The 26,777-nt window shown below is 38.9% G+C and overlaps 1 protein-coding gene across 1 annotated transcript in view; it reads left to right on the top strand.

The window, feature by feature from the left end:
- Positions 1-11,635, top strand: part of nek10 (NIMA-related kinase 10) — a 196,602-nt gene extending 184,967 nt beyond the window's left edge. The window contains exons 31-33 of the mRNA XM_043689493.1: positions 4,517-4,569; positions 4,872-4,933; positions 11,466-11,635. Of these exons, the coding sequence (XP_043545428.1) occupies positions 4,517-4,569; positions 4,872-4,933; positions 11,466-11,517 (167 nt within the window). The 3' untranslated portion in view covers positions 11,518-11,635. The remainder of the gene's footprint in view (positions 1-4,516; positions 4,570-4,871; positions 4,934-11,465) is intronic.
- Positions 11,636-26,777: the final 15,142 nt, after the last annotated feature.

The following is a 26,777-nucleotide window of genomic DNA, read 5'->3' as shown; positions in this document are numbered from 1 at the left end:
TATCTTCTCAAGAAGGTCAGGACATCTGCTGCTGGGACGTGAGGGTTTTACATCTGGATTGTTACAACCCGACTCCTCTGCGCAGGAAGCACACACAACGGGACCGCCGACAAGATGGAGAACAGAGGCTCCCCTTCCTTCTCCTTGAAGACCTTCAGGAGCTGCTCGCAATTCTTCACACTCCTGAAGGTCACATCGAAATAACCTGCCGCAGGGAAATCCTGCAGGCAGTACACGTCCGCTGCTTCGAACCCGCAGCACTCCAGCAAAACCTTCTTCACGAACACCGTCCGATCGACCGGTGTGTGCTCCTCCACCTTCTTCACAGTCACCCTGACTGTGTTGCGAATGCCCTGGCCAGGGCTGCGAGCGGCTGCTGAGGCCATAGCTCAGAGGTTGGCTGGTACCTGAATTGGCGTTAGGCCAAAGCCAGCATTAAGATCCACCAAGATCAGGTCAGCACAACCAAACGATCCTCCAACGTCCAATCACGATCCAGCGATGGTCTCCAGCAGCTCCGACGACTCGCAGCACAATCCCCGTGGTTTCTCCCCCGCCAGCACACGTCCGCTGCGTCGAACCGACAGCACTCGAGCAGAATCTCTTCCTCCGGTCCTCAGGAACTACCCATATTCCGAGCCAAAAGGATCAGGAAATCAAACTACTTATGAGTAAAGGCCTATCATTTATATGTTAGTGCACTGTCCCCTTGAAATCACCCTATTCAGACCAAATGCTTATTTTAGTAAAATGTCCTGTATAGATACGGATTACAAATTACTTAACTGTATAAAAATAATTCTTTTTGTCTCCACAAATGGCAGATTTTCACTTTACTGTAAGCCATAAAATTTAACCTAAATGGGACCTTAATCATGTAGTATTATAATTATAATTTGCAAGCAGCCAATCAGCTTCCCTGCCTGCTTCTGGAAAAATTTTCTGGTGATGGGAATGTTTTGGAGAATTGTCTCAGTGTTGCTCCCCATTATTTTCCCAGCCTCTCTGATTCCAAACCTCCAAGCTTGCCAGTCTGGGACTGGTAAAATTCAGCCCCAAGTATATTACTGCATATTTTAAGTGATTAGAATAAGTGTGAACAGCTTACTAAATTGAATTATTCATATATATAAAAACAAATTTGCTTATTTCTGCTCTTAAAAATGATTTGCATTTTAATTGCAAAAGATTATGTCTTCTAATTTTACTTTAGTTTTGGTATTGACTGAATTAGAAAAAGGACAGTTATACAAAAGAAGGAATTTGGAAGGAATTGCTTTCCTTTTAAAAAATAGTAAATTAGTGAAACTCATTTTAAGTCATATTTCTACTGTTGCTGCACAAGCAGTCGGGCTAGTGTAACGAGATGGCCTGGCATCAGAGCGCGTGTACAAAGTGGGGATTCATCCAATTGCTGATCGGTTTATATGGAATTTTGACCAGTTGTGGATGCCAAAAGTTATCAGTCTGAACAACTTGTGGATACGAATTCCCTCCTTTGTCATTGAATGCACCTAGGAGAAAGTGAGGACTGCAGATGCTGGAGATCAGAGCTGAAAATGTGTTGCTGGAAAAGCGCAGCAGGTCAGGCAGCATCCAAGGAGCAGGAGAATCGACGTTTCGGGCATGAGCCCTTCTTCAGGAATTGAATGCACCTATCCTTTCCCCAGATAGCCTCTTGCTCCTAATATACATATAAATTCATAGAATCCCAACAGTGTGGAAACAGGCCATTTGGCCCAACAAGTCCACACTGACTCTCCAAAGAGCATCCCATCCAGACTCACCCTCCTAACCTATGAATATCTCTGTAATCCTGCAATTCCAATGGCTAATCCACTTAACTTACAAATTCCTGGACACTATGGGCAATTTAGCATGGCCAATCCACCTAACCTACACATCTTTGAACTGTGGGAAGAAACTGGAGCACCCGGAGGAAACCCACTCAGACACAGGGAGAATGTGCAAACTCCACACAGGCAGTCACCTAAGGCTGGAATTGAACCTGGATCCCTGTGAGGCAGCAGTGCTAACCACTGAGCCCCTAGGTCCCAAAATGCCTTGGGATTCTCCTTAATCTTACCAACCACAGATATTTCATGGCCTCTTTTAGTCCTCCTAATTCCTTGTTTAAATTATTTCTTGCGTCCTTTATATTTCTCAAGGCCCTTGTCTGATTTCAGTTTCCAAAAACTTATATATGCTTCCTTTTACTTTTTAACTAAGCTTTCAATGTCTCTTGTCATCCAGGGTTTCCCAATCTTGCCATCCTTGTCTGTCATCCTCAAAGGAACTTGACAGCCTTGAAATCTGATCAACTGGCCTTTAAAAGACTCCCACATATCAGATGTGGATTTACCCTCAAATAGCCACCCTAATCAAAATTCTGGATTGAGTGGGATCTATAGTAAGGCCCATCTCAATGCTGAGATCATCTCGCCACACCTTTTACACTTTTATTAAGTGACATGATGAGATTCTCATTTGGAGCAGTGAACTCCATATTTATGATCATTAATACTTGTTAAACCCCTCCTTAACAGTCCAAATGATGACAGATTGCAATCTTACCAAACTCGCCATACAAACTAGCCATCAGGAAAACTTGATATGGAAACCAAATCGGGCTCTTAGTGAACAACAAAAAAGAATTGCAGATGTTGGAAATCAGAAACAAAAATAGAAGCTGCTGGAAAAACTCATCAGGTCTGGCAGCATCTGTGGATGTTGCTTGCTTGCCTCAAAAGACGTCCGTATTGGACATCGGGTGCTAATGTCTCAGGCACACTCCATGGGCAATTGATACACGCAGACAATGACCTCTAATATGTGTCAGTTCCAAAGAGCCCTCAAAGCATATTTCTGATCAACTTCTTAATTTTACTTCTGTACCAAAAACTATCATTGTAATGTTGCAGCAAGAATATTGTGCTCTCAGGGACATAGACCCAGCTCGTGGATTGCAACAGGCTGCATCTCCAGGCTCCTCACTCACTATCATTGCACTCACTCAGTCTGAGCTTCCCTGCATGCTCATAGAATACCTTCATTGCCTTTTTGAACATTTCCCCCTCAACCAGAGATGCCTAGCTGATATTACTGCTCTATTGCCATGCCATTTATTACAGACATAAAACCAAGAAGCTTGTCATGGTTGCCAGCAGGTCTCAGTCAAGTCAAGGGATATAGCCTTTGCACCCAGTTGACCCTGACACTGTAAGTCAAGGGCATCCTCTGGTACCAGTCCAGATCCTGCTCAAGTTGGTCAAAATCAGAATCCTCACCTCATACTGAGTGAGAAGACAAATGTCAGGCAGCCCACCACCTGTTTTGATACTTTCTGCTTAACTGTGAGATGTTTTGCTCCTGGAGCAAGAGAAAGCAGCATTTACAGAAGGTGCAAGTGAGTAGCACAAATATTATTATTGGTACAGGTGGGAAAGTTTCCTGAGTGAGTAGGCAGCACAGAGGGCATGCAGGATTAGTGGAGCAGATGAGATTGTGTGGGGAAGAAAGTGCATGCAATACAGAGAGTGTTAGAACATGATCCTTGCTGCGTGCACAAACTGAAATAGAGTGAATGTGAGGTATTGGAGAGAAGATAGTGGCAATTATGCTGAAACTGCTTCAACCTGGGTGGTTACATTAGAGTATGCTGGTATGATATGGTATTGCAGCCTTCAGTGCTGTTCCTGGGAAAGAGGATGTCCCACCTTGCAGCACCCAAGATGGGCCAGAAATCAGAAGTTGCAGTCATCATAAGGGTTGAAATACTAATTAACACAGAGAGTTTATTAAGATATGGTAAGAAATCCCACTGGCCTTGCGACCTCACTCCACCAAACACAACCTGATTCACACGTAGCCAACTAACCATCAGATTCAACCTCTGGTCTTTGCAGCTAGGTCATAAGAAGTGGATCTTTTGTGTTTACTTCATAGAGCAGATGTCTCCTTTTAACCTGGAATTGGCATTTCAGGGAGTGCTGTGCTCTCTCTGTTGGCCCAGATTTTGTGCTGATGTCTAAGTCAGAATTGGTGCCCACAACTTTCTGGCTCAGAGGCCAGGAGCTGCCATCAAATCAAGACTGATATCGTAAAATAAATGTTTGTCAAAAGTATATGAGTCCATAAATTTTCATGAATATTCGTGCATGAAATAAGCAAGTTTTTTAACAATAGATTGCGGACAGGCATATAATTGTGATGCAAAGTCTTGAGCATAGATTTCAAAATCACTGCCTAGGTGGTGATATGGCAAATAATGCATTGCCCATCTGTTGTGGCATCTACCTTTAATCATTGAAGTGAACATCAAATGGATTCCACAAAGGAGAGGTGATCTCCACCTCCATTTTGTTTCACTGGCAATGAAAACAAAGTCAGATATTAATATTTTATCTAGAATTTTAAATAGTCATACAATAATAGGCCAGCAACCTGTACATCTGTTCCATAAACCAATATATCTTTTATTTCCATGATGTTTAAATATTATTGTTATTCTTTCTAGTCAATACATATAGCTATGAATATGAAGATGGAATAACATATGAGCAGATGCAGGTTAGTGTTTCATCATATACACGCAAAACTATATTTATCTTTATATTTACCTACATTTAAAATCAGTTAAACCTTTAAGAAGGTAGCCACACTGCACTTTGATTGGTTTGTTTCAAAATCTTAAATTAAGCTAATTTCTGTTCAGTTCTCCTCGTTCTACAATGCTCATTATGAATTTAAATTAAAAATATTGTTACAAATATCTAACCTATAAATACATATCTATAATATATATTATTGGAAGACAAGGAATTAACATATAATTTGTTTGTTTACATGTTTTCTGTTTGTTTCACATATAGACCATGATTGAAGAAGTTCTGATTGAAAGTGGTTATTATGATATCTTGAACACTGTTAACAGGTCAGTTTATCAACTAAGGTGATATTTATAATTGCTAAAGTGAGCAGCTTTGGACCAAGTAGGAATTAAATATGTTAACAAAAATCTAAAACTTCAACTAATCCCACTTCAAATCTAACAACTTGTGGTTTTAGTGGAGGTCAAATGAGAGTTAGATAATAATCTGCCCCCTGGGAGCATTAATTTAAGCATTTTAATGAGGCTGCTGCTTCACATTTTGTTAGTTTTATGATTTCACATTGGCAAGCTGGTATTCCTAGGACTTTAGAAGCAAGGCACTTAAAGGATATGAGGACTGCAGCATTAAAGAGGGTGCTGAAAAGATAAGTAGTGCATGTCTCCTGTCCAGAACAAACCTGTTAATTTCTCTATTGATTATATCACTCTCCATCCAAGACCCTGCCCTGCACCTCCTTCTGTTCATTCCCCCACAACAGCTATTGCTGACATCATTGTGCAACAACCCTTTCCTTGCTTTGTGAACTAACTCCTCATTCACTGAACTAAGCCGTCCCCTGACTAATTACTGACTCTCCTGCCCAGGATTTGCAACTCCTCTTCTGACCTTCTCTCTCCATTTAGTATCTCTCCTTGTCCCCCAATCTGTCTCCAATCTGTCTCCAATTGTTATCCCACATTTCTCTCAAATGTTTCCCCAGATCCTTTCCCAGCCCTGTGGAATAATCCCCTGATCCTCCCAACCACTCTGTTCTATAACCCTTTAAAATCTCAGCTGCACCCTGGTTTGCAGTGTTTCTCTCCTGACTTGGATCAGGCTGGCTTTTGGTAACCTGTTTTCAAAAATACATGCATTCATGGAGTTAAAACTCAATGGTGTTCAATCAAAATTGCTCCACATTATTTGGTACAACCATTCGTATAGATTACATTTGGAAATCCTGCCCGTTAATTAATGAAACAAATTATTTAAAATGCATAGTAGGAATAATTAATCATTTTTTAAATTGACAGGATGTGATGAATGGGATCTCTACTTATGTCTTGGATTTTTACAATTTAAAACAATGACTTAGATGAGGGAAATAGCATGGTAGCTATATTTGCAGTTGACACAAAGATAGGCAGTAAAGTTTGCTGTGAAATCATAGTCATAGATTCATAGAGATGTACAGCATGGAAACAGAACCTTTGGTCCAATCTGGCCATGCTGACCAGATATCCCAACCCAATCTAGTCCCACCTGCCAGCACCCGGCCCATATCCCTCCAAACCCTTCCTATTCATATACCCATCCAAATGCCTCTTAAATATTGCAATTGTACCAGCCTCCACCACATCCTCTGGCAGCTCATTCCATACATGTACCACCTTCTGTATGAAAAGGTTGCCCCTTAGGTCTCTTTTATATCTTTCCCCTCTCACCCGAAACCTATGCCCTCTAGTTCTGGACTCCCCGATCCCATAAAGAAAATACGGATGGACATAGATTGAGTGATTGGTCAAAAGCCTGGCAGATCAAGCTTAATGTGAGAAAATGAGAAATTGTTCACTTTGCCAGGAAAAAACAAAATAGCAAAATATTACTTAAATGAGAAAACGTGCAGTATTCCAAGTTGCAGAGGAACCTAGGTTTTCTGGTTCATGAATCACAAAATTTAATACGCTTTTTAAATAATTTGTTCTATTGATAAATGGGCAGGATTTCCAAATAATTTGGAGCAGTTTTGATTGAACACCATAGAGTTTTAACTTCATGAATGCATGTTTTTTAACATTGGAATGTTATCCTATATTGTTGACTGGCAAAATGGACTCAAGGAATCAACTACTTTTGCTTCGACTAAGGCTACCAAATTTTCTGGTGGCTCAAAGTTCGACAAGTGTGTAAGTTGTGAAAAGGGCACAAGGTGGTTACAAACAGACATCGAAAGGTTAAGTGAGGACAAATATCTGGTAAATGGAGTATCTTGGGAAAACGTGGAAGTGTCCATTTTGGCAGAAAAATAAAAAAGAAGCACGTTAGCTGAATGGTGAAAAATTGCAGAACTCTGAAGTGCAAAGGTATCTGGGTCTTCTTGCATGAATTGCCAAACGTTAGTATGCTGTTGCAGCAAGTAATTAGGGAAGCTAATGGAATGTTATATATTGCACGAGAAAACTCAATATAAAAGTAGGGAAGTTACGCTTCAGTCATACAGGGCACACTAAAACCACATCTGGAGTACTGTGTACAGTATTTATCACTTTATTTAAATAGTTAAGGCATTGTCAATATATTGGATGCATTCAGAGAACATTTACAACACTAATACCTGAAATAGATGCATTATCTTATGAGTTGAGAGTGTGGTGCTGGAAGAGCACAGAAGGTCAGGCAGCATCCAAGGAGCAGGAGAATTGACGTTTCGGGCATAAGCTCTTCATCAGGAAATTCCTTATACCCGACTCTGACCTCAAACGTTTGCAGTCCTCACTTTCTACTGCGCATTACCTTATGAGGAACGGTTGGACAAGCTATGCTTATATCTGATGGAGTTAGAAGAACAAGAGTTGACTTGATTGAAACATTTAAGATCTTGCGGAATCTTAACAGGATAGATGTGGAGAGGATGTTTCCTGTTTCGAGGAAAATCTAAAACTTGGGATCACTGTTTCAAAATAAGGCATCACTCATTTAAAAAAAGAGATTAGGCAGACATCTTTTCTCAGAGGATTGTACACCTTTGGAACTTACTTCTTAAAAAGGTGATAGAAGTAAAGGCTTTGAATATTTTTAAGGTGGATATGAACAGATTCTTGAAGACAGTGAGGACTGCAGATGCTGGAGATTAGAGTCGAGAGTATGTTGCTGGAAAAGCACAGCAGGTCAGGCAGCATCCAAGGAGCAGGGAAATCGACGTTTTGGGCAAAAGCCCTTCATCAGGAAGAAGAGCTCCGGCCCGAACTGTCAATTTTCCCGCTCCTCGGATGCTGCCTGTCCTGCTGTGCTTTTCATGCTTTTCCAGCATGAACAGATTCTTGTTCAGCAAAGAAAGATTGTCAGTGGGGGGAGGCATGTGGACTTGAGGATACAGTAAGATCAGCCATGATCTAATTAAATGGTGAGCAGGATACAAGGGACAAAAAGCCCATTCCTACTCCTTGTTCGTATATTCATATAACAAAGCATTGCAGTAACCCACAAAGGTCTCAACAGTGAATAAAAGCAAAATACTGCAGATGTTGGAATCTGAAACCAAAAGAGAAAATGCTGGAAAATTTCAGCAGGTCTGGCAGCATCTGTAAGGAGAGAAAAGAGCTGACGTTTCGCCAAAGCTTTGATAAAGGGTCAGTTAGACTCGAAACATCAGCTCTTTTCTCTCCTTACAGATGCTGCCAAACCTGAAGGTCTCAACAGTAGCTGCACCCTCCCTATGTTTTAGAATATTACAATTACAGCGACCATTGTAGGAGAACAAGCACTTCCAAGCTCCCTTCCTTGGTTACGTATTGTACTGACTTAAATTTTTATGCTTGTTCAATTTATAATTGCTGGTTCATCAGCCAAGAGTTTCCTTATTAGCATCACTGTAACAGCACAATCACAAGGGCTTTGATGGTTTAAGGAGAACATTTGCAATGCAACTAGGCATAGTCAACAAATGCAGCTGTACCAGCATTAGCCAAGCATGAGAATAGAATAAAAGTACAACCAGGAGGGTTGCTATTTTTTCTTTCCCTGAAATTAAAGATGAAGTAATTGAGATTTCATCACAGCTTTTATTCATTATACCACTTGATGTAAATAAAGCGGCTTGTTTTATGTGTCAGTTTCATTTCACAAATGTATTAATCAATTCACTAACCAAAAGGACAGGGAAACACCTGTGAGGGTAAATGTGAAGGCTAAAATATCCAGTTTAGATAGTAGGATGATGTACTATTACACCTTTGGATTACACTGTTACTTAAATCTGTGATTAGACAAAACAAAGAGACCAAAGTTCATTACAATTGCACCACTAGACAGCACTGACATTAGTGTCTATCTGCTTCAAAGGATTTTTTAATTGTTTGTCAATTCGTAAATACATATAGTGCCTCTATATGGTTTCTCTTGCCACTATAAAGAGCAAGACTGGATAATAAATATACCCGAATATAAGCTGCTAAGGAAAGTAAGAAAAAAATAAGTTAACAGTACTGATTAAGGAAAGCATTATCATGCTGACAAGAATTAATGCCCTAGAGAGGTCAGGACTTAGCGAGTTTTGAGAAGATTTGTAGCTCAGGTTGAGGTTTGCTCGCTGAGCTGGAAGGTTCATTTCCAGACGTTTAATCACCCTACTAGGTAACATCTTCAGTGGCCTCCGGGCGAAGCACTGCTGATAATTCCTGCTTTCTATTTATATGTTTGGTTTTTTTGGATTGGTGGTGTAATTTCCTGTGGTAATGTCATTTTCTGTGGTGATATCAGTTCCTGTTCTTTTTCTCAGGGGGTGGTAGATGGGGTCTAAACAGACAACAAGCAAAACTAATGTTACTTACAAAATACCATGCAAGGACTGTAACAAACACTATATTGGACAAACAGGCGGAAACCTAGCCACCAGGATATATGAACATCAACTAGCCACAAAACAACATGACCCTCTCTCACTAGTATCCTTACATATAGCTGAGGAAGGACACCACTTCGACTGGGCCAACACATCCATCCTAGGACAAGCCAAACAAAGACACACACGAGAATTCCTAGAAGCATGGCAGTTCAACCGGCATTCTAACTCTATCAACAAACACATTGAGTTAGACCCCATCTAGAACTCCCTCAGAAAAAGAGCAGGAAATGACATCACCATAGGAAATTATGTCACCATTGGAAATTACATCACCAACCCAAAAACACCAAACAGGAGTTATCAATAGTGCTTCGCCCAGAGGCCCACTGAAGATGTTACCTAGGGTGATGAAACGTCTGGAAATGAACCTTCAAGCTTAGCGAGCAAACCTATATCCAGAGGTCAGGGCTATTTGGTTAGGGCTAAGAAATGATAGATTTGCCATTACACTGCTGGGTGTATTCTATAGACCATCATCTAGTGGGAAAGAAATAGAGGAACAGATTTGCATGCAAGTATGAAGTGGAGAAAGTTATAATAGAGGGCTTTAAATATCATAATACAGAATAGGTAGAGTGAGCGAAGAGTTTCTGAAGTATGTTCAGGAGTACTGCATGGACTAAAAAAATGAGAAAATGGAAGTATTGGATTTTCTGATTGGTCTTAAAGTTAATATGTCACAAAGGCTGCATGAGACGTACCCAAGGATACTGAGGGAAATGAAGCTGGAAATCGCAGAGGCATGACCTTAATTTTTCAATCCTCCTTAGATAGAAAGTTGGTGCCAGAGGACCAGAGAATTAAAAATGGTGTGCTTTGTTAAAAAAAAGTGTAAGAATTATCCCAGCAATTACAAGTGCCTTAACAATAATGGATAAGTCTATGGAATGGAAAGTGCAAGTGACAGCATGGATATGAAATTGCTGAGTGACAAGAAACAAAGAATAATAGTTAATGGCTGTTCTTTTTCAGACTGGAACAAGGTAAATGTTGAAGTTCCCTAGAGTTCAGTGTTAGGGATGCTAATTTTCTTGGTCTGCAGTAATGACCAGTAGTAAAGGGCACATTTTCAAAATTAGTGAATGACACAAAATGTGAAAGTACTGTGAATTGAGAGGAGAATAGTAATAAACTTCAAGAGGAATTATCTAGGCTAATGGAATGAACGCCTCGTCTTCCGCCTTGGAACACTTCAACCCCAGGGCATCAATGTAGACTTCACCAGTTTCCTCATTCCCCTTGCTTTTCCAGCACCACTCTGATCTAAACTCTAGTTTCCAGCATCTGCAGTCCTCACTTTTGCCTCATGGAATGAGCAGACAAGTGGCAACTGAAATTTATTGCAGAAAAGTATGGACAAATGCCTTTTAGTAAGAAGGATAAAAATAGACTGTACACAAAAAGCATATAGGAGCAGAAATATCTGAGGAGGTTAATTGAATGTGACAAGATAGAAAGTGATTAATAAAGCATTTAGGCTTTATAAATAGAGGCATAGAGTACAAATGCAAGGATGGAGTGATGAAACCTGGTTTCATCAACCACAACTAGTGTATTGTGCCCAGTTGTGGGTACACACTTTGTGAAGGATATGAAGGCATCACAGAGGGTGTAGAACAGATTCATAAGAATAGCTGTTGCCAAAGATGAGAAACTTCTGCTACATGGATAGAGTTGGACTGTTCTGTTTGGAAAGAGGATATTAAAAGGAGATTTGACGGAGTTTATCAAAATTTGGACACAATTGATAATAAGAAACTGTTCTGTGGTAAAAGAGTTATGGTGGGGCGGGGGGGGGGGGGAGGGGCGGTAAAACATGGAGTGAGATTAGATTTATTCTTCTAGAGCTAACACCATTCTGATGGTCAGTTGACCTCCTTCTGTTCTGCAACCATTTATGATTCCATGAAACATTACAGATAACAAGTCATTTTCTTCCTGCTAGATCTGTCTCAATATTTTTGTTGTAGGAATTACACTTATCCATGGACAATGAAGAACCATTTGACTGCACGGCGATAGTCTTCTTTTCAGACCTTCATGAGAAATCATCAACAGAACTGCCTGCACACAGGATTATAGGAAGGACTTATTGAATGCACATTAAACTGTGTAGTATATATGAATAAAAGGTACTATATTCACAAATACAATGCTGTGTATACCATATATATTTCCTATTGAATATTTTATTTGATACAGCAAACTGACTTGCTTCAAGGGGATTTCTGTTTTCATTGCTTAAAATGCTTAAGAATTTGATTCAGTTATTTTTGTGTAATGTGAAGTTTTTGTTTATTCAATTTAACATTGATATGCAACAAAATGTTCTGGATATGAGTTCAGACTAGCACTGCTGTCACAGCTAAATAATGCTGCTTTGTTGTCATAACCTTTTGCTTGAATTTCCTAATAGATTTAATAATCAATATAAAGAATGGATTTTTACAGTTTACCACACTGTCTTTAAGTGAAACAATCTGATAAACTGTGAGGAGCCTTCTTAAGAGATGGATTATCATCATGTTTAGTCATAGGCAACATCTATTAACTGTTAAAGTTTACTAAGCCTATTGTCGGCACAATTTTTTTTATGCTTGTATGTAAAACTATTAAAAAGATGTGTAACTGTTTAAGCAGGAAATACAGCACACGGCATGGTTTAGGTATATTCTGATGATTCAACACCACCAACCAGCTAGTCAATGTTTCCTGTTCACCCATATAATACATATGCAAGTAATTGACTTTCTTCAATCAGACCTTCAATATTTTGAGATAATGAATTTTTGATGAAACAAGTGGTCATATTTTGTGTTTAAAAACTGTGGCAACTTCTCTTTCAATGTAGAGAACAAGACACTAGCAATTTGTTTAATGAAAAACTCCCAGCTATTTCATAAAGGAACCCCAGCGTATTGAAATATTCTCAGTGAAGATTGAAAGAATAGTTATAAGAACTCATAAGAGCAGCAAACTCTCCACAGATATGGTTAGATAATCAATGTGTAAGACCAATATTGTAATACTATATGCTTTTGTCTAATTCAATTCGCAAAGACAAAATGGCAACTGATAATTCCATTTTAAAATGAAAAATGTTAAAACTTTTCATTTTATATTTATTTCCTACTTTATTAATAGGTTGTTCAGCTGATTTGTTTGTGTTGTTAAACTCTTGTTATATTGCTGCCTAAGAAGTATCTGCCATAGCATATACAATGAATGATTTCAATGTATGTAAGCATCAACTATTTCTTTATAGGTTATCTAAAAGTGTCAGCACATTAATTAAAATGTAAGACAATATGTTTTGGGAGAAAAGGGACTACGTCTATAATTTCTGGCTTGATGCAGTATATTACTCAATATAATGTAACTGCAAATATTGATTCAACTGTAAAACCAGCAGTGCCTCCATTCATGTGGAAATTAGCTATAGTTTCCTAAATTTATTACGACTAATGTAACTCAAATGCAATTCAAAAGTAGAACTCTTTTCAAAATACTTTCCTATTTTGTTATACTGCTAAATGGATTGAACTCACACCATAAGATGCACTAATATTGCTGACTGTTCATCAGTAATAGCTGCTCATATCTGACTTGTTTTCTTAGTACCTCATTGTGAATTAGCTGTTAGTAGTGCACAAAGCACACTTGTTAATTCCTAAACCTGTGATCTCTTTAGCACAGTCATCATTTGCAACTTTTACCAATCCTTCAAAGTCTAATGCTTGCTGGAATTTGAGTCTACATTGAAAATTGTGACTCAGGTGCATCACTTTAAGCAACAAGAAAGAACTTGATAAGTGTCATTAATAACTTTTTGATTGTCATGTAATAATAATGGCATAGTATATCACATAGATGTTTAAGAAAATACATTTTTATGTAAACATACAATTTAAATATAACTCACTTGTGCTGTGCAAATTGAGTGATTAAGTGTATTTAAAATAAGTTTCTGTTCATATTTGCAACCTGTACAATAATATGTTAAGAGGCATTTACAAAAGTTAATATGTTCTATTTTTGTTATACTTAAAAATTCTCTATATTGTACTGAATGGTTAAAAATAAAATCCATAATGAACATTTGCTGTTAGACACAATTTTTTATTTTTATTTAAGAGATGAATTAAAGCAAATAGTCAACTTCGCATGTAAACTATAAGATACGAAAATAAAATTGCTATGATTTGTATTAACCAGCACCATATTTCTCCTGTACCTGCTAGTTTTATGAAAATCGTATGTTTTATTTTGCAAATACTGCTTTATTAATTGAAGTTATTGCTATTATTAGGTGTATATATTGCATGATAACAATATGTATAATTCTCATTAACAAGTTAAGCATGATTACAACTATCAAGACCCAGGTATGGCACAGATGTCTCCATTGGGATCTTTTGCTAAATTAACTGTTTCTTCACCCAAAGACTATGTGATCCCATTAGATTGGGTGAAGCTAATACAACTTCAGTATCAACTCTTTCAGAACCATTATCTTATACAATACTCCAGTTTGTGGAAACCTGTATATTGGCCAAATTTGCAACTTAAGGAAATATTAAGCTAAAGTTTTCATGCATCATCCCTTTTTGAAGCTTAAGCTTGTGTTCTCAGTTTTAGAATTTGTGACAATCTCAAACATAGGATCAGGGTTCAGTTATCTGTTCCTTCAATGATTTGAGTCATGATTTGCATTTTCTTACAACAGGATGTTGGGTGATATACCACTCAATCTTGTATTTCACTCATCTTATTCTTGCTGACTTGCTGCTAATTTTACCAGTATACTGTACAGACAATGCTATCATAACAGACATATTTAACACAAGCCAAGAGCTGAAGTAATGACACATTCACCCCCTGGAGCTGTAAAATGGTCGAAGTGAATGGAGTCTTATTTAAACTTTAATCTGCAATTAATTTAAGCTGCAGTTTTGCTGTTTGAGTTTGGAGAAATCTGTCAGTTTAACTGCTATGTGTGATGTATAAATTAAAGCTATTTTTACTTACCAAATTATAAAAATTTTAGAAGAAAGCAGTTATTGACTTTGATATTTTTGGGCTACAGAGGTATAAAAAGAATTCAGCAAACCAGTCTTGAATTATTGAGACGTTCTGAGTTTGAATAGGGCTGAAGCTCACAATTCTTCATGGAAGCAAAACAAAAGCACATGATTGTATGTTGATGTTCCTCTTGGTAGATAGGAATTATATGTTTTTGAGGTACAGATTTCTCAATGTACCCATAGACATAACCATAGGCTGCACTATTAGCTTTAGTAATGTTGATCAATGTGGAAAAGCAGAGAAGGAGCTGTTTAAATTCTGAAAACAATGTCAGAAGCTGAATGGGCTCCATAGTTATCTCATGGCAATATTAAAATTAAAATTCACTGTTCTGGTTATTGGATAGTCAAAGATATTTTATTAATACTTGTGACAGAAATACATTTTAATATTTATCTCCAGTATGGGAATAATCCATAATGTTATTTCAAAATCACGTTGAGGTTACACTCTTGGCATTATTTTTACATAGAAACATCACAGACATATAGAATAAGAATAGGAGTGGCCTATTTGGCCCTGTCAAATTTGACCCACTGTCAATATGATCATGGCTGATCCACTTCTGGCCTTGACTCTTATTTCGTACCATTCCTCATTACAATTCCCTGACATGTCAGAAATCTATCTACTGCCTTTTTAAATACTTTTGATAATCTATCCTCCACAACTCTCTTGGATAGAGAATTCCAGAAACTCACACTGTTGTCTGGGAGAAGAAATCCCTTTGCATCTCAGTTTTAAATGAGTGTCCCCTAATCTGTAACTATGTCATCTCGTTTGCAATTCCCCCATTAGTGAAAAGACCTTCTCAAAATCTAATCTGTTCTGTTTCATCAGAATCTTGTATGTTTCAATAAGATCAACTGAGAGTGCATTATCTGCTTTGAGCACTGACCTCTTCCTAATTAATTTTGAACTCTTCCAGTGACTTAAGTTTCCTTCTCTGTCATCATGGATGGGACAACATCTCCTTCCTTAGAGAAGACAACAGTTATTTAACCACTCAGCCATGCTCCCTGCCTCCATGTGAAAGTCCCCTTTTTGGTCTCTAATCCTCAATTTACTACCTTTATACTGTGTAAATGCCTATGGAAAATGTTGGTATTCCATTTATGTAGAAAGTGAAGACTGCAGATGCTGGAGGTTAGAGTCGCGAGTGTGGTGCTGGAAAAACACAGCAGATCAGGCAGCATCTGAGGGGCAGGAAAATTGACGTTTCGGGCATAAGCCCTTCCATTTATGTTCATGAAGAGTCTTTTTCATAATCCCACTTTACTAGTCTTATTTGTTTTCTCACCTCCCTTCTGAAATTTCTATATTCAGCTTGATCCTTAATTGTACTTTACATCTATACCTGTCATCAACACACTTTTCTTTTAGATTAGATTAGATTACTTACAGTGTGGAAACAGGCCCTTCGGCCCAACAAGTCCACACCGCCCCGCCGAAGCGCAACCCACCCATACCCCCACATTTACCCCTTTACCTAACACTACGGGCAATTTTAGCATGGCCAATTCACCTGACCTGCACATCTTTGGACTGTGGGAGGAAACCGGAGCACCCGGAGGAAACCCATGCAGACACGGGGAGAACGTGCAAACTCCACACAGTCAGTCGCCTGAGGCGGGAATTGAACCCGGGTCTCTGGCGCTATGAGGCAGCAGTGCTAACCACTGTGCCACCGTGCCGCCCACTTATCTTAATCTCTATCTGTGCTTTCATTTAGGATGTTGTGCATATATTTATCCTGCTTTTTCCTTTTGACAGAGTATACTTCAGCTGTTTATTCTTTGAAGGTAGCCCGTTGTTCAGTTACAGTAATTCCCAAAACATTTGACTTCACTTTATTTATCCCAACTTCCCCTCATTGAACTTAGTTGTCTCTTGGTTAACTATTCTTACTCTGCACTATCCTTTGCCCTTTTCCATCATTATCCTAAACCTTATGATACGATGGTCACTGTCCCTGAAATGCTTCATCACTGACAATTTCCCAAGAACTCGTTTGAAAGTAGCCACTTTATGTTTTGACTGGACACATACTGCGGAATAAAATTCTCCTGAACACAATTTAGGAATATTTGTAACAAAACAGAAATTGCTGGAAAATCTCAGCAGATCTGGCAGGATCTGTGGAAAGATATCAGAGTTAACATTTCGGGTTCAGTGATCCTTCTTCATGATGTTTGTCCCTTGCTGCTCTTCACACGACTGCTAGCCCAGTCTCTAATTGGGTAATTAAAGTCTCCATTTTAATTACTCTATGATGTTTCCACTTCTCTATAAATTTCTTGCAAAGTTGTTTCTTAAAATCTTTCTCACCAGGTGGTGATGTAAAGACCACACTGCGCACTCAGCAATGTAATCGCGCCTTTTTTGTTCCTTATTTCTAGCCAAATTGATTCTGTCGTTGAATTCTCTGGGATATCTTCATGCTGCAACACTCAAAATCCTTTCCTCAACTATAACAGTCAATAATCCTTTCTTTTCCTCTGCTATCTTTTTAGCAATCCTCATATCCAGAAATATTTAACACCTTGCCCTTCCCTTCCTTCAGCGAAGTCTTTTATGGCTGCAACATCAAAGTTCTACATGGCACTCCCTATCTATACTCACTAATATTATTGACTATATTCCCTGTGATTGTATTCAATAAGTTAAACTCAGATTTAGACTCCATTTCTTTCCTCCTTTCTGCATCTCCACTCATTAAATTATTATTCTCTATTGTTCTCTGACACTCCCAGCATTTTCTGCATCCTGGAATTACACTCTAATATACTCTTCAAGTTCCCAGACCTCTGCTGAGTTAGTTTAAAGCACCTCCCCTCCACCCTCACTCTAACAACATTGCAAACATCTGCAAAGAACACAGTCCCAGTTTTGTGCAGACACAACCTCTTCGGTTTGTGCAGATACCATCTCTCCAGAGGCAGTTCTGATATCCCAAGAATCCAAAGCTCTCCCTCCTGCACCATCTTTCCGGTACACATTCATCTGCCTTATCCTGCTATTTCTGTACTCATTCACAAGTGGGACTGGATAGGTCTGAAAATTACTGCCTTAGAGGTCCTGATTGTTAATTTTTTTAGCAACCACCTTAAATTGTGTTTGCAGGACCACATCTTCCTTCCTGTCCATGTCATTGGTACCAAAATAGACAATGACCTCAGGTAGTTCAGCAGCACACCGCCCCCCCCAAACCCCCGTAGGAAGTCCTACAGCTGCCCTGTGACCTGTATGACCCCATCACCAGGTAGATAATCACTATCCTGAAGTTATATTGACAGCTATACAGATTCTTATCCATTCCCCTAAATCTGGAAAACCCTGTCATTACTGCTGTGCAGTGCTTCTTCCTTCACTGCTGTAGAACTGGGTCAGATTTAATGCCACAGGCTTGGCTTCTGCTGCACTCATCCTGACCTTCAACAGTACCCAGAATGGAAAGCTGGCTAGTGTGTGGGACCTCAGGAAACTCCTACACTACTTTTCCTAGTTCTTTTCAACTGCTTAGCAATTATACCTTTACTACCTCCATGCTGCTATTCTGCAATGCAACCACTTTCCTGAACATGCATTTCATTTAGTTGCCCAAAGTGTTTCTAGGTATTGTTCAAGTTCTGAAACACATAGGTCAAGCTTATACCACCAGTGTCACTTCCTACTGCAAAAGTGCTTATAGGACTGTGTTCAGCTTTCAGGACCATTCAAAATGCTCGCTTTTAAAAAAAAAATTAGATATGTAGCAGCCTCTCATTTCTTAAAAAGTGGAAGTGATAGAATGCTCATTATCCTTTAGTTTAGATTTCTAACCTTTAGCTTAGGTTTTAGTCCTTTAGTTTTGGTCGTAGCTGTAACCCCACCTCTGAATTCAAATAGATTGATTAATTAGTTAGGAAAAATGATTTTCCACAACTGTCACCTCTTTAGCCTTTAGCTCCCAGATGTCCTGGCCAGCTTTACAGTCCACTTGCAGCTACCATAATATGGTTTGTGGTTTCCTGTATATGTCAGTCCACCTGGCTATAATACAGTTAGTTAGATTCTTATGAAATGGATATCTTGAAGTTTATTTATAAGCTTCACTATTTACAAGGCTACAATATGACAGACACTCACAGTCTGTGGCTTATTCTTACTGATGTTGCTGTAGATTACACACAAATAACTGACTATAGTGACTCTATTACATAGAGAGAGTGATTGAAGATGCAGTGGGTACCTTTATACTGGAGTGTCACACATAATAATGTCCTGAAATCATCTTAAAGGGGCACACCTATCTGGTCTGGATTCTATGCCATTATAAAACAGATGTTAGGGAGGACCTCATGAATGTCTGCTCCATCGGTGACCCTAATATTAAAGTATAATGAATAATTGTATAAATGATTTCTGAGTATGGACATTTGGAAGGATAACAACCTCCTATGTTCCCCGATGACAGAAAATAATTCTGCAATCACTAAAGATTAAGCAAACAAGCTTTTGCTAACAGAAGAGATTGTCATTTCTATTCAGTATTTTTCAAATGATTTGAAAAGCCTCAAGGATCCATTTTAAGTCAGCTTCCAAATTAATCTCATTTAACGATGACATGCACAATTACATGAATTAATTTGGTCATTAAAGATCATAGTTTATTGGATGTGTCTAATGTTTTACTGGGGTAATTGCAGGAGTTTAATGGTGAGTGTTAAATACAACATTTAATGGACAGAATTCCAAGCTGTACATGATTGTGCTGAATGACCTTGACAATTTTAGCATTATGCCTCTAGTTCGAGAAAGTACTTTAATTCATTTCAACACTGTACTTGTAATAAAAGAACACCTCTTTTAAAAAATATTCAATTTTCACATGTTCTTTAGTTGAATTTAAAAATAACTCTTTGCGTGAAAAATATTACCTATTGCTTCAATTGATGTTATTCAGCTCACAACCTCTCAATTTCCCATCAGCGATCTATATTTAACAAGCACAAATTTGTAATCAAGAAGGTGTCAGGACAACCAAATGAACTGATAAGTCCTAGTTTCAGTTGCATTTATTTTGTTTTCCTCCAAGCTCAGAATAAATATTCAGGGATAAATTTATTATAACCTACATTTTATTGTGGAAATGTGAACAGTGCAAGTTTTACAATGCTGCCAAAGCTTCTTTATAACATCAAATAGCTTAATTGGCTTCAATACTAAAAATTCAAGGCAAGTTATAGTAATTGATGAATTTAGAATTGGTTTGCTCACATGCAGAATCTGGAGCTATAAATAGCTGTTTGGTTAGGGAGTTCCAGAAAACAGTTCAATCATGATGGAAAGCAACAGCAGAGTTATATATAGTGTATCATGTTCAGTTTTAGTCACTGTACTTACAAAAGCTGTATTCCTGGACAATTGCATATACCTGTCCTTTAAGTCAAGATCAGAATGCAATATTATGCATTCAAAATAGTTAGTACTTGTATACCAATTATTTCAACTGGAAGCTGTAACTGGGCTAAATATTTATCCTAAATCAAAATAATTAAGGGCCCACCAATTTGTGTCAATCCTCAATTCACCAACTGTTTGCTCGGGTCACCTTCAAAAAGATAGAAGTGACCCTTCAACAACAGCAAGTTATAGAAATTGAAACAAAGAAAATAGGAGCAAGAGTGGGCTATTCCGCCCTTCGAGCCTGTTCCACTATTCAATAGGACCATAGCTGACCATTCAATTCAATAATCAAGATCAGAGTGGTGCTGGAAAAGCACAGCAGGTCAGGCAGCATCCGAGGAGCAGGAAAATTGACGTTTGGGCAAAAGTCCTTCATCAGGAACGAGGCCTCATTCCTGATGAAGGGCTTTTGCTCGAAACATCGATTTTGCTGCTCCTCAGATGCTGCCTGACCTGCTGTGCTTTTCCAGCACCACTCTGATCTTGACTCTGATCTCAAGCATCTGCAGTCCTCACTTTTGCCATCCAATTAAATACCCTGTTCCCACCTTCCCCCCAAACCATTTGATCCCTTTAGCCCTAAGAACTGTATCCATCTCTTTCTTGAAAATATTCAAAGTTTTGGCCTCAACTGCTTTATGTGGCAGCGAATTTCATAGGCTGTCCACTCTCTGGGTGAAGAAATTTCTCTTTAATTCTGGAGTCCCCAGTCTCAGGAATATCCTTCCTGCATTTACCTTGCTTAGTCCTGTTAGAATCGTATAGGTTTCTGTGAGATTCCCCCTCATTCTTCTAAACTGTAGTGAATGTAGTCTTAACCAATCTAGGCTCTTATCATACATCAGTCCTGCCATCCCAGAAATTTGTCTGGTAAACCTTTGTTCTATTTCCTCCCATAGCCAGAACACCCTTCCTCAGATATAGAGACCAAAACTGCACACAATACTCCGGTGTGGTCTCACCAAGCCACTGTACAATTACAGCAAGATATCCCTGCCCCTGTATGCAAATCCTCTCACTATGAAGACCAACATGGCATTTACCTTCTTCACTGCCTTCTGTACCTGCATGCTTACTTTCAGTGACTGGTGTACGAGGACACCCAGGTCTTGTTGCATCTCCCTCTTTCCCATTTATTACTATTCAGATAATTTTCTGCCTTCCTGTTTTTCTTCCAGAGTTGATCATCGACATGGTTTTATTGCAGCACCAATGGCTAATGATGGTCTGTTAAGACAAGCGTCAAAGAAATCGCTTGAAAGTGTGGTACACTTATTAATGCATTTGATATGTACTTCAGCCCCAAAAGAAATGTAGTCACAGAACAGGTAAGATTTTGTTTGCAACCCAAGAGTTTTGCAGAATAATCAACATCTTACAGATAGTAGTTCCAGGAATAGAACTTTGAAGGATTAAATAATTAGAGACAGTACAGTGGTCATTGTGAGGGATGAAAAGTTATCAGATATCATTTTAATCCATTGAGATTTAATGCTGCAACATGTAATCCTATAGAGGCAGAAATCAGAGTTTCGAATCAGTCAGTACTGTGATGAAACATCAGGGATTTTTCTGACATGCTCAGATATTTAGACCCCAAGATGGCAATGTCAACCTTCCAACAGCCTGCCAGAATGCCGAAAGGCTGGGATTCAACATTATTGGTCATTTTTGGTTGTACAAAGCATGGCTCCAGACAGAATCAAAAGTGCACAAGACCATAAGAAATAGGAACAGGAGTTAGCCTTTCAATCCCTTGCCCCTACTCCATCATTCAATGGAATCATGGCTAATCCAACACTCTTCACATGCCCTTTCCCCATAACCCTTGATTTCCCTACTGGTCAAGAATTTATCTCAGCCTTAAATATACACGAGGACGCTACTCCACAGCTCTCTGTGGTAAGGAATTCCAAAGACTCATAATCCTCTTGAGTGAAAAAAAACCCTCATCTCAGCCTTAAATTGGCACCAATTTATTCTGAGACTATCCCCTCTGGTCTGAGACTCTCCCATGAGTGGAAACATCTTCTCAGTATTTAACCCATCGAGCCCCTTAAGAATCCTCTTTGTTTCAATGAGATCACCTCTCATTCTTTTAAACTCTAATGAGTAGAGTAGTTTAACTTTTGCTCATAAGACAATCCCAATATATCCACCATTTTCCATCATGGAATTTGAACCTTGGTCCCCAGAACATTACCTGAATCTTTGGATTAACAGCCCAGTGATAATGCCACTAGACCATTGCTTCCCCTTATGCCAAATTCTATCATGTTATGACTGCTACAACTAGGGGATCATTACTTGGAGGCCATTTATTAACCTGCCTCATTACCCATTACCAGATCTAGGTTAACCTGCTCCCTGGTTGGCTCCATGGCATATTGCTCCGGGAAACTATAACTAATGCACACTGTGAATTAGTTATTCTAGCTATCCCTTTCAATTTGATTAATCCAATCAACATGAAGAATCAAGTCACCCACAATTATTGCTCTATTGCAACAGAAGTCCAGCATTAGGAACTGAATGTTATAAATTCAAAACGTTGGGACACTTCCTGAAATATAAATTAAAAGCTCTTTGGTCCACTCGGAACAAAAGACAAAAGCCTGCTGAAGGAACACTTCCAGAGAAATGAAAATCATATAAAAAGGAAAATGGTCATGAAGTCAAAGATACAGAGCAAATGGTGAAGACAACATTCCCAGGTGAAGTCAAAAAGGTCAAAACAGATTCTGGACCATCACCTGAAGGTACAAGACTTCAAAATAGAATTTAAATTCAAAACACGAACAGCTTGGCACTCGTGTTTTGGCACTCAGGTTGCCATGGTTGAAGTCAGTAAACATAAAATCCTATGGTCCAGGAGGTACAAGTCTTCAGATATATGAGCAATTCACCACAAAGCACAGTCGCAGAGAACAAAATGTTAGTGCAACTCACTGAGGAATCAGAATACATCATTTATTAAACATGTTTTTATCTAGGTCTGTTAGAGAAAGTAAATGCAACATTTCAGAGTGGAGATAGGAGAGCATTTTAGCAAGAAATTCTAAAGCTATTCAAAGGTTTTATGTAAATTCAAGCAGGTATATCACATTACTCTTCAAAAAGATGCTGATCTGAACAGCTTTGATACTTCCAGTAAAATTCCTCATCCCTTAATGGGACAGGTGAAGTCCCAGACAGTATGATTGAAATTAGGATCATTTTGCCAATGAACAGATGCCATGCTGCTCAAGGCAAGTAATTGTTCACAAGACAAATGGAGAACTAAGATTTTGTGTAGTTCTGTCTCAGTTAAACAAAGAACTAAGAAAGGAAATTTATTTTATTTCATCTGATGGCAATCAATTGGCAAAATTAGCATCAAGTCTGATCTTTGCAATATGGAATGCTAACAATGGATTATGGCAGGCAGATACCCTTACAACAAGAGTCAAAATGACTGACTACATTTATTACACCATTTGAGTAGTTTTGCTCTAATCATCTATTATTTGGGATAACCACTTTTTCTTTCTCCATACATTTCTGGTTCTGATCAGAACCGCAATCTCTGGCTGCTCTTGTAGTGCTCTTGACCTCATTCTTGATGCCGTTTTGAAGTTTAGAAATGTTGCGACTAATTTTCAACCACAAATCAGTCTATAGGAAGTCAGACATTTTCCATGATTAGGAGCTCGTCTGCTGGTATACTCTAGTGGTAAATTGAACAGAAAACTTATTGATTCAACTTGAACAATTTGACACATCAGCTTAGATTTTACCTGCGGAGTCCCTGTTGCAGCACACACCAAAGGAATTGTCCAGGGATTAGAAATCCTGCTGGATAGGTCCCCTACACCTGGAACCTTCCAAAACTCTCCTTTTAAATCAAAGAATTCCAAGATTTTGGTGAAGCTAAGTAAATACCTAGTTGGGAAAAGGTAGACTATTTAATACATGAGTAACTATTCAACCAACCCTAAACTTATGTCACGCACCTCAGACCACTTACATCACCTCCCCCCATGACCCAAAACCTGACCAGACATGCTCAGCTGCTGCCTTCCTCTTTCCCACCTACTGGACCTGACACCCCTTCTCCCACCACCTGACATATTTTCCCAATTTCCCTGCTCCACACCCGACACTAACCTTGCCCACTGCTAAACTAACCCAACCCACTACAAGTTTCTGAAATGGCACTTTACCAAATTGGCACTCTACTTGGTTGGCATGCTGGCATCTTATCCACCTGGCACACTCCTGATCCACACAGCATCCTACGCCCTGAGGTCCTAGTCCTATCCAGCTACTACCCAACCCAAGCTGGCAGCGTACACATCTGAAACCCATCTGGCACTCTAATTTTCCTTCTATACACTTAGGTTGTGTATTTATTGTCTGACAGCAGCTGTCAATTGGCTGTCAGGATATTTGACTGTCAGAATATGGCAGCTGACTGCTCCGAAAATAAGGAGTGATTTGTCTCCCTCTGACTGTTCTGTACTACAAAAGAGTTGTCTGAATGGAAGTATGACCCTGCATTTCTGAGGAGGTGCTGATCATGGCTCCCGCTTTTTCAAAAATCGAAACAAATGGGCCTGAGATGCAATCTGCATGATTGCCTCTCCCTGGAAAATACAGGCTGGTATTTATTACATTGCAAACTGAGAACATTTCAACTGACATTATATTATTATTGAAGTTGTGATTCGACAATTAGAGACCCTCAGCAGCATACCTAAATAGACAATGAAGGTTACAATGTCATCACCTTAATTCTTATACATTCCATGATCCCAGGTCATAGAGTCATAGAGATGTACAGCATGGAAACAGACCCTTCAATCCACCCGACCATGCCGAGCTGATAACCCAACCCAATCTAGTCCCATCTGCCAGCACCCGGCCCATATCCCTCCAAACCCTTCCTATTCATATACCCATCCAAATGCCTCTTAAATGTTGCAATTGTACCAGCCTCCACCACTTCCTCTGGAAGCTCATTCCATACATGTACCACCCTCTGTGTGAAAACGTTGCCCCTTAGGTCTCTTTTATATCTTTCCCCTCTCACCGTAAACCTATGCCCTCTAGTTCTGGACTTCCCCACCCCAGGGAAAGGACTTTATCTATTTACCCGATCCATGCCCTTCATAATTTTGTAAACCTCTATAAGGTCACCCCTCAGCCTCCGATGCTTCAGGGAAAACAGCCCCAGTGGTTCAGCCTCTCCCTATAGCTCAAATCCTCCAACCCTGGCAACATCCTTATAAATCTTTTCTGAACCCTTTCAAGTTTCACAGCATCATTCCAATAGGAAGGAGAGCAGAATTGCACAAAATATTCCAACAGTGGCCTAACCAATGTCCTGTACAGCCGCAACATGACCTCCCAACTCCTGTATTCAATACTCTGACCAATAAAGGAAAGCCTACCAAACGCCTTCTTCACTATCCTATCTACCTGCGACTCCACTTTCAAGGAGCTATGAACCTGCATTTCAAGGTCTCTTTATTCAGCAACACTCCCTAGGACCTTACCAAAGAAAAAAGCCACTGGGGAATTGTGTGGTTAATGGGGGTGCTGAAGGTGTTGGGGAAACCAAAAAGGATGAGAAAGCACGATGAACCTCTTACTGGCAAAACTGTCCCATGTACTCTCCAAATTCCATTTGACCACTGAGTGAGACAAAAGATTTATAGAGTAGAAGACATAACTGCTGCGTCAATCTAACTTTCACCATTTAGTTTGAAGCAGTTTTCTCACAATCCATCTGTAGCTTCATATTTATAGCAGCACAGCCACAGTAAGCTAATGTGGATAAAACCATCGCAATTTTTTTTTTCTAAATTGACCATGCTTACAGTGAGAATTAAGAGTCAAACTAATTCAGCTTCCGTTTGATCATATAGACGAAATAATTCCCTAGCTCTGCAATTATTAATATCCACTGTTGCTTTTCATTACAGCAGTAGCTGAACAAAAAACACTTTATTCATTAAGGAAAAATATAGTTTGGAAGGTGTTACAAAGTTGCAAAGTCAATTGTTGACAGGACAGGTTTTTCTGGTTCTCAACATCAGAGCTGACTGTAAGATCAAGAAAACCACATAAGCATCGTTAAAGCATACATACACATTGCTAAGGAGCATATATCTGTGTGCTTATGTGGAAATCTAAATGTCTCTGGTGGGAGGGAACTTCCTGTTATAAACAATTCGAAGAAAATATCGCTTCATTTAGCCCAGCTAAATAAAAATGATTCTAGTGTAAAATGCAAACACCAGAAATGAAGCAATCTGTGAACCTCATGGTTTAAAACTGGAGGTTACACAAAATGATGCAAAAAGTGACATTAGCATAATAAAAGGATGACTGTCATCAACCACAAGATGTGCAGCATATCCCTATGCCAGTACAGTTGAAAAACATAGGTACATTAAGAGGATTAATTTGAGTAAAAATAGAAAATGAAGCTCAATAAGAAGTGTTCGAAGTGAAACCTGTACAAACCTGTACAAACCTAATCACACAATACATAGACAAACCTTAAATGGAACTTAACAAAACATTTGACACAGAATATGTTTGTTGAACTTTACAAATGATAGGGATATTTTCACATTCTGCAAAAGAAGAAGAAAAATGTCTGTTCTACCAATTTGGCTCCTTTTTTTAAAATATGCATTTTGAGTGGGCCTCAATCAAGATGGCTAAAGTTCCTATTGGAAACAAGGGATGACGATCCAAGA

This window comes from Chiloscyllium plagiosum, chromosome 5 (assembly GCF_004010195.1).
Source record: "Chiloscyllium plagiosum isolate BGI_BamShark_2017 chromosome 5, ASM401019v2, whole genome shotgun sequence".
Taxonomy (NCBI): domain Eukaryota; kingdom Metazoa; phylum Chordata; class Chondrichthyes; order Orectolobiformes; family Hemiscylliidae; genus Chiloscyllium; species Chiloscyllium plagiosum.
Note: the sequence above shows the minus strand (reverse complement) of the source record. Positions and strands in the feature narration are given on the sequence as shown.